Source organism: Acanthaster planci, linkage group LG02 (assembly GCF_054643075.1).
Source record: "Acanthaster planci isolate LZ-2023a linkage group LG02, COTS_SCS, whole genome shotgun sequence".
Taxonomy (NCBI): Eukaryota; Metazoa; Echinodermata; class Asteroidea; order Valvatida; family Acanthasteridae; genus Acanthaster; species Acanthaster planci.
In genome coordinates this window covers 3480357-3489735 of record NC_141778.1, presented here as the reverse complement: position 1 = coordinate 3489735, position 9379 = coordinate 3480357, and the positions used below count along the sequence as shown (strand labels likewise).

General features: G+C 41.0%; 1 protein-coding gene across 1 annotated transcript; it reads right to left on the bottom strand.

Moving 5' to 3' along the window:
• Positions 1-689: 689 nt before the first annotated feature.
• LOC110975361 (NACHT, LRR and PYD domains-containing protein 3-like) lies at positions 690-9043 on the bottom strand. Its single transcript, XM_022227802.2, has 4 exons — positions 8606-9043; positions 7461-7525; positions 6587-6844; positions 690-5015 (listed from the first exon to the last, which is right to left on the bottom strand). Exons 2-4 carry the CDS (start codon positions 7522-7524, stop codon positions 2449-2451), a joined length of 2889 nt encoding a protein of 962 aa, XP_022083494.2. The 5' UTR covers position 7525; positions 8606-9043; the 3' UTR covers positions 690-2448.
• Between the last annotated feature and the right edge of the window lie 336 nt (positions 9044-9379).

The window sequence follows — 9379 nt, the reverse complement described above, 5'->3', positions numbered from 1 at the left end:
GTCGGTAGTTGTTGATGATATTAGGATCGCCATTTTTATATACAGGAATTACTTTTGCAATCTTTAATCGTTTAGGAACAATACCAGTTGTGAAAGAAAGATTAACCCTAACACTCCTCAATCCTTCAACTGTTGGAGGACTGAGGAGTGTTAGGGTTAATGGTGCTGGCCAAGGGTTTACAAATTGCTGACAACAAAAGAATTCCAGGCTTGACTGACCAGTTGAGTACATGTTTGGTATACAAAAGCCATGTTCAGCTCAGGTTTTCCAACTGATCTATTCACCGGATCAGCAGATACAAAAACTGTTATCTGGAAACGGCAAATTACTTGTGGGCATCCCAGAAAAGAATAAATACCGTACAAACACAATTAGGCGTGATAACAAGTTGTCTGCAATATTCAAAAGTGTCCAAATGCATATGGCAACTTAATCCAAAATTTGACAGAGTGAATCGGATAAAATGCATCAGATAAAATGGTCCCGTCAGAAAACACTATCTCAGAAACAAATTGTGTACTGAATGGCGGACATTCACATAATCATATGTTTCTCTTTTCAATCTGGGAATTATTCTGTCACTATTACTAAGTAGAGGACTAATTTTACTTCTTATTTTTCCTTAGGTCAACAAATAGACACTAGTAAAAGTTTAAAATTGGCAAAATGAACCACTCTTACAGACACCTTTTTGAATCGGCATACTGGTGAACCACAAAACATTTATACATTTATTCACTTGGAAACAGAGACAGCAACAGTATCACATTCTCCCTCACTGTCCTCTGAAACTGCTAGGCAGTAAACATTATCACTATTTACAGTTAACACTGACTGTGTTACAAGCAAAGTAAAGGCATTCCACAACAAATCCATTTTGAAGTCAGAAGACTTGAAAGCAAAACACGATAGATAAATCCCTTCCCCACAAAGGGACAACTGTCCCATCAGGACATCCCCTGAATTATAGCATCACCGATCACGACATAAAATAGACCAATACCTGTGAAAACAAACTGATGAAACCTCGCTTCTACATTCTTATAACCATCATGCACAACACAGAGCATCTCTGTTCCAAAATGTCTAAAATTGGTGTATAAGATCCATTTCGAAACCACAAAGGTACAGGTCCACGTCTCTGACCAATTTCACAAAGAGTCATCAGTTCTTTTGCACTAAATCAATTGACATTATAAATTATGCAGGTTTCCAGTGACTTCCATGTCTGTATGTATCTGTAGCTCGGCTCTCCAGCTCAAAGACAGCTACATGGTGATGACACATTGTTGCAGTATATGCATGGAATACAGTTGGTCTTATTTGGAAGCAACCTAATCAAGCTCAATGCAGCAGTTACCAGCAAACCACAATAGAAAAGTTATCCACAGCTATACAGATTTAAATGCTGGCAAGTTTCATGCTTCAGATTGTTAACAAAATTAAATCTTAGCTCTTTGTATGTCTGATTTCAAATCAATTGCAAAAAGAGCTCTCTAATCCCGTCATATTTCAGTTCAGTAACTTGTAATTTACATATAGGTCTATTACAAAAAAAAAGACAAGCCTGGAACCTACATGTACATGTTACTATCTCCAACCACCATACCATCGTAAGGACCACACAAGATGTCATTACAACTGTTAACAACTGTCACAGCTATTCAGTTTTCGGCACGTAGTGACAAAGAAATATGGTTCCCCCTTATTCACAGATTACAGATGAAAATACATATAGTACCATAATTTTTTATACATAGTACATGCATATCTCTGTCTGTTCTCCCTGTAAAAGATATCCTTATATTCAACTCACTGCAGAGTTCAGTAACACTGAGCATTGTCTATCGTCTCCTAGAAAGCTTGAAAGGCTGTACAAATGCTGCAAACGGTGTTTTCTGAAATTTACAGACATTCAGGGCAATATTTATACATTGATTCCATTTCTGGTGGGGTTAATTCTATAACATTATAAAGTTAATGGAATACTGTATACATGTAGTTAATGGAAGACTGGAACACTATGAGGTCGATATTCTGCATGCAGTTCTTCCAAAGTGTTATACTTTTGGTTGTTGTGATCATGCAATCCAAACAGACAGCTTTCAGACAAATAGAAAGGCTAGTGGTTTCTCATTTTGTGCTTACAGGTTGAGGAGTGTTGGGAATTAGGGATGTGAGAAATGTCACATATCAGTTTTCATATCAAGTGGCTCACAGCAGGAGAAAAATGTGAAAAATGCAGGAATGACAGAGAAGCAAGGCACAGTAGACAGTGGTCAAAAGGTAAAACGGACCTTATTATCAATATCAGGGGATATCAAATGAGTGTGTGTGGTAAAGTCATAAATATAATGTATATCTTTTGTGTACATGTACACGAACATGAACAGGTTATGTACCACGAACCTATGTAGGCCTGCAGAACAGTAAAAGTTCACTAAGGTCTACAAGATGAGTAGTCCTTTCTTTTTGAGGTCCCTCAGTGATTTCTTAATGAGTATCTTTTCTTTCTGTGACAGCTCACAGCAATGAAGATTCAGGGTCCGAAGTGCCTTACACTTCTTCAGTTGTTCACACCACACTGCTGCAGTACCACCCAGGTTATTGTTAGTAAGATACAAGCCGACCAAGTTTGGTAAATCACGGAGTGACCCAGCGACATGCACCATGTCCTGTCCAGTCAGTGAGCACTCACGCAAGCGCAGCTCCTGCAGGGTCTTGCATTGCTTGACATGCTGGCACCATGATGCTGCTGTGTCACCCAGGTTATGACGAGAAAGATCTAACGCAAGGGCGTTGGGGAAAGGAATGAGTGACTCCATAATGTTTATCACGTCTTGTCCATTTAACGAACAGTTGAACAAGGCCAGGTCTTGCAGGGCCTTGAAATCCTTCAACTTCTCGCACCATAATGCTGCTGTACCACCCAAGTCATTACCAGGAAGATTCAACATTTCCAAGTTGGGTAAATCACTGAGCGACTCACCAAAATGAACCATATCCTGTCCAGTCAATGAGCAGTGACCCAGAATGAGATTCGTTAGGGTTCTGCACTGTTTTAAATACTTGCACCATGATGCTGCTGTACCACCCAGGTTATTACCGAAAAGATTCAGTCTGACCATGTTGGGTGCATCACTGAGTGACTCAGCAATAAATACCACGTCTTGGCCGTTCAATGAGCACTCACTCAAGGCAAGATCTTGCAGGGCCTTGAAAGCCCGTAACTGCTTGCACCACATTGCTGCTGTGCCGCCTAGGTTACTTTCATTAAGAACCAATGTAACCAAGTTGGGTAAATCAGCGAGTGACTCAGCAACACGTGCAAAGTCTTCACCAGTCATTCCGCACTGTATGAACCTTGCTGCATGAAGATTCGTCATTGCACTCATGGCATATGCTAAGTCTTCAACACAAGTACCTGTTATCAATTCGGGGGACCGAATTTGTAACAACTCTACATTCCCAAGGTACGCATTGCCACAGTCCTTTGTTTGATTGGCAACACATTTCAGGAAGTATGCGTATGAGTGAAGGTCATCAGTGCGAAGTAGTACAACAGCAATTGTATTAGTTACAAATGATTGTATGAATGACTCTTGAGGCAAACATGTGCACTGACTTTCATAGTAACAGTGAAGCGCCAACAGACCCACCTTTTTGTGCAATGATAAATCCCCCAGAAACCTCTCCTGAAATGCCTTCATTATCTCCAGTGTACATGCCTCATTGTCACCACAACAAAAGCGCAGAAGATACTCAAAACCCAATGGACCCTTGGACATGATTTCGTATAGTGTCTTCTGAAATGTCTCTCTGTTTGTTTCAAACATGTCTTTCAAGTATAAAGCAACAGTGAATTCCTGGAATGTCTTGTGGATGAATTGCACATTGTTGTGAAGGCTGAATACCTTAGCAACTCTCTCTCTTGTCAGAATACCTGCTTTAAGAGCCATGTCAAGCACACTTGGCTCAAAGTCATTTTCCTTAAAGGACAATATTTGACCTTGTGAAAGAAGACCAAGCAAACCAACCTTGCCGAGTGCAATTACCGCTCTAGACATTTCTTCTTTTGACACATTTTTTCTTTTGCCAAAGTATTCAAGTGCCTTGAAGTAAAGACGTGACATTGTTTCCGGGAGAGTGGAATGGTCCTTCCACAGTAAGCACATCAACAGAAGCAGCATTGGACTAGCTGCCAAAGTAGACAGAAGATTGGAGGACTGGATCCTTGCAAGGAGCCCCTCAGCCTGGTCAGAGTCATCAGAGTAAAACTTCTTCACATACTCCCTCATGTCCTCCTTATTAAAACCCATGACACTGACATGTGCAAATTGTTCTCCAACAAGATCCCTGGTTACCAATCTTTCAAAGTGTGATGGGCGGGTACTAACAAGTACAGTGCAACCTCTACACAGCTTCCCATTCAGGATTTTCAGTATGGAGCCAAATGAGGATTTATCAAGGGAGGTGGTCATCAATTCGTCAAAGCCATCCAACAGAAGGAGGACTTGGTGAGGGTTTGTCTTGATGTACGACCACAGAGCGTTTTTCTCTACCTTTGTGTCTTCAGCTAAGAGCTGGTCAAAAACTGCATCAGTAAGATCTGATCCCTGCTCCAATGCAAACATTTTCAAGAGGAAGACCAGTTTATACTTCTTCAATACAGGACAGCCAACTGCCCAGTCACTTGCAATCTTGTCAAAAAGAGTGGTCTTTCCTGAGCCAGCCAACCCACTCAACACAGCAACATGTATGTGCAATGGGATCAATTCACCGTCAGATCTGTTACTGAGTAAAATATCCTCAAGTGATATCAGAGAGTTTTTGGTTTTCTGCGGAACACTCAATAACAGCAACTGAGTGTGCACGTACATATCGCTGGTGTGTTTTTGCTCACCCAACCATGGGTTCGTTTTCACAAAGCTACCTCTCTTACTGTAGTGTGTCTTCATCTCCTTCTCACATAAATCAGAAACATCTTGGGATTGCTCATCAGATGTACTGTGTTCTGGGTAAAAATATCCAAAAGAAATATTTAGCAGACAGCTTGAATTTTTACACTAGCTTCTGCCCAAGGGCTACAGGCTATGCGTTGTCCTACTGCAGCGCCAAACTTAATTAGAACAGTTTTTAGAGTTCGGCTTGGGAAAAGCCTATTAAACTTGACGAATTGCATTTGGCACGGCAAGCTGGTTAGCTGAACAGGATATATGCCATGCTGTCAGTGTTTTGAAAGACAGTGGCATGACACCTCTACCAAGTTTGGCATTTAGTACAACTGCCGCCCCATTATGCCGAAGTGTGGCATCATTTTGAACCAGGAAGTGCGATGCAAATAAACGGAGTAAGCACGCGTACATGTACAGCACATGTATTGATTCACGCACTGGTTCTTGTGCAAATGCCTTTGACACACATAATTGTGCACATGACGTATTCACTTTAGTGCCAGCAGCATGCATTCATACAACAGTCTCAGTGTAGTCAAGTTTTTGATTCTCCTTCAATCCCCCTTGCAGGATCCAATGTGAACAAGGTCATATGCTGTTGTGAGAAGGAAGTTATGGTGTCCAATCCCATCCAAGCAAACTTGTGAACTTTTCACAAAACTCTATACCAGGCAAGATATGGGACAGAGGGAACCCCCCCGCCTTTGTGTTGGTCATTGTTTGATCGGAATCTCAGGAATTCTGTAGAGACTTCTAGGTGGGATGTGTTAGGTAACCATAGTCTGCAGTGTGTATAGGGATTGGACAGGTAAGGGGGGTACCCCTCCGTTCCATATCTTGCCTGGTATAGAGTTTTGTGAAAAGTTCACAAGTTTGCTTGGATGGGATTGGACACCATAACCTCCTTCTCACTACAGCATATGACCTTGTTCACATTGGATCCTACAAGGGGAAGGAGGATCAATTGCAAGTGGAAATGCAAGGTGGATTGAGATCTAACCTGGATCTTATCTACCTCTCTCAATCGCCCTTTTGGAGAGGATCGGGTAATTTAACCCAACTGTATCAAGTACATGTAAGTGTGGCAATGTTGAGTTTAGAAGTCCATGACTGCCTGATGAGAATTTCTCATTGGAGGGACAGGGTAACCAGTGCCGCTGGTTACACGGTTCAATATGGAATACAAATGTGTGCCTGGTACTTCTTCTGCAACCGCACTTTATGCAGTATGTGAGGGTACTTTCAAGTTGTCCACAAATGGACAATATCATATCATTCTTTTTCACTGACATGCACAACAACGCCACTTCGACAATTTGAAAACTCGAACTCCCTCAATGTTAATCAAATTCATGCTTTAATTCAGTCAGTTCGGTCTTTCTTTTGAATTAGAATGCAGATCAACGGCGATACAATGTATGCTCAAAAAATATAATTCACACTGCATTTGGCATGCTCGGTGTTCAAAGTCACATGGCGTGTGATATACAAAAGGATTAGGATGTAGTGTCAACGCAGCATCTTTTACTTGTGGTTATGGCTTCCTCGTGGTTTTTATCACCCTGGGAAAATGTTATCCCAATGCAGGATTCATTTTAAACACTGCTGTCATTATATAACATGCACTCACCACTGAACTCATCAGCAAGATAAGCATTCCCAACCTCCCTTAATGCCTTGCTGAGGGCTTCTCTCTGACTGGCATCATCAGAATGTTTCGTCCTCCACGAGACCAGCATGTGGTAAATCTGATCAGTGGTGTAGGCGTAATGGCTTGTAAAGTCAGAGATTTCTGCTGGGCTGAAGCCAAGCCTTGTAGCCAGTTCCCTCCATTCACCTGCATGAATCTGAGCAGATATGCTGAGCAGTGTGTTATCATCCAATTCTCCTGTATTGAGAACAAAATACTGACAGTCAAAAAAAAAAATTAGTATCTTAACACTGCGCTCTAAAATGTGCACTTTGTCTGCAGTGCACCTGACCAAATCGCTAAAATAGTATAGATGATGCATGACTTTGAATACATGTGTGGCACACATCCTCAAGTAATTAATTCTAACCTTGCAACTTTTGTAAAAAAAAAAAAAATTTCACAGCAGATTACTGTTCCCAAATAAACATTCCTTGTTCACAATTTTATCTACACGATTGTGTAAATAAAATGAATACGCGCACATTCATTTATTCAATGAAAAAGAAAAAGAAACTCAAAACAGAAGAAAGCATCAAGCAAAAATTAAATGAAATTGTTAAAACCATAACTACAATTATTTAGAGCTATTCTGTACATTATCCCCAGCAATCTTTGATATTCCAACAGAAACAAAGATTAAGGACTGCAGTGGATTTTTTCCACATGTGCATGGGTGACATATGATATCAACTTATTTGTTGGGTCACAGAGGACAAAATACATTTTCAAAATACATTTTCAAATCTGTAAGGTCCAATTATTTTAAATTACAAGGGTTTACACGACAGCTTGAATAGATACTGTACATCACCTGGTGCTTCATGTCTCCTTCTCTTCCATTCTCCTCTGCTCTCTCCTCCGTCGCGGTCAGCCATTCTGTTGGGAATTGATCAATTTATCAAGCAGTGAATTAAGAAGCGAGCAGTTGAGGAAAAACATATCCCTGACTTAGATGTAAATTTCTCTTATGACTGTGCACTTCTGAATCGTTTTTTTTGGTCAATGGTGAAGCGTGCCACAGTTTTTGGTTTTGCAGTTTATCATTTTCATATTAAAACTGAGGACTTTTTTGGATATTTCCATGTATAAAATGTATCTACAGCTTATATCAAGTCTACAAGACTTCTCTTATGACAAAAGGGTAAACTACATGTACGTGCACCTCCCTAGACTAGAAACGAGAAGAAAAAGGAGCGGTCCTAATCAAACCTACAGAATCATGTATCAAATTTAGATGTTATAATCAAGATTCAATGGAAAAAAGTTCCACATACAGACGCCACTTGACACCTCGTGCACAAACCCTATGGGACTGGTCTGAAAAATTTTAAGTGTTTTCTTAGTAAATGTCTTGATTTTTTCACTCATAAATTGATCTTTTCTGGACATGTTTTTGCTTTCTGATGGCCTAAAGTCACCATAAGGAAAAATACTGGTGGCTGTATATGGAACTTTACCCATTCAATGTTCCAGGGTACCAGAGGTCATTTTAGCCATGTCCAGATCAAGACTTGATGTCAGCTGGAAGCAAATACTCAACAAAGCCAAAGGGCAGTGCATAGGTGGAATAAATGGCCCGAGAGTGAGTGTGTCTTCCCAGCATCCACATCTGCTTCAAGTCATGGAGTAACTTGGGATTTTAATGGGCAAATAAGGAACCCTTCATTGGTTCAGTCCGAGTATGGAGGAAGAAATACCTCCATAGTCTGAGGCAGTAAGATGACCACAGAGGTGTGGCCTTCAGATATGTCCAGTTCCATTCAAATAAAACCTTTGAAAGTGTGTTCGTAGGCCTAGCTCTAAGTGGAGCGTTAATATTCCTCTTTTAACGATTTTGGACGCGATTGTCAGACAAACATAGACTTATGACGATCCCGTCCAAAATCGTTGAAAGAGGAATACTAACGCTCCACTTAGTAGAGCTAGTCTAGGCCTTATAAAATTCTCAATACTTACCTTTAATTGCGTGCAGAATGGATCAAGTTCACGTAAAGCACCATATGGGTCACTGCAAATGGCCTGCCTTTTGATGCTATCCGTGATGTCAAATAGTCTAAGCTCAGCTAAAAACGTCTAGTCTACTGACTGAAATTAACACATAAAGTGCATCTCCTGAGTGCAATCCATGTAGTCTATCAACGGAGTAATAGTAGTAGTATACGTAGGGCCTTGTTAACGGATCCGTCGTGGAGCTAGCAATGATCCGACGTGGAGGCGTCACCGATCGGATATATCCACGGAACAGCACTACTAGTCACCCGCAGATCTTTCGATTTGTCATTGGCCCATTGGCCAAAGATACGATCTTTGGTGATGACACATGTAGGGCCTATACTATACTGTTCGTAAGGCTTTTTTCCTCGCTCCGATCCGCATGCCGCGCCTGTAGTGCATGTAAACAAATTTTTTACCCGTCGAACCGCAAGATTGTCCTTTGGACTTTTCTCAGAGGCATGGAACAGCGAAAATCTACGAAAGTCCAATCGTGCCACTGTAATTAAAATTCAGCGGGAAACTAATTCGTTAATTGTTTTCCTATTGACACGTGTGGTCGATCCACGCGGGCTGACACGCGCCCTACGCGTACGCCTGAACTTCAAAAAGTTAATGATCATAACAATAAAACCATAGCATGTCAAATATTTAGTTGAAATCCCTAATGGATGTCTTTACATGATGCCAAGTTTTGAAAAGATCGAGCGTGACCTGTTCTTAGTGGGGCGGGGGCGT

What these genes read in the sequence shown, in the direction of transcription:
- LOC110975361 (XM_022227802.2), bottom strand. Translation starts at nt 7,524, where the DNA reads ATGGCTGACCGCGACGGAGGAGAGAGCAGAGGAGAATGGAAGAGAAGG. An exon ending in AAGGAGACATGAAGCACCAG is followed by an intron (nt 6,845 to 7,460) that starts GTGATGTACAGT and finishes TTCTCAATACAG; the next exon opens with GAGAATTGGATGATAACACA. An exon ending in TCTTGCTGATGAGTTCAGTG is followed by an intron (nt 5,016 to 6,586) that starts GTGAGTGCATGT and finishes ATTTTTACCCAG; the next exon opens with AACACAGTACATCTGATGAG.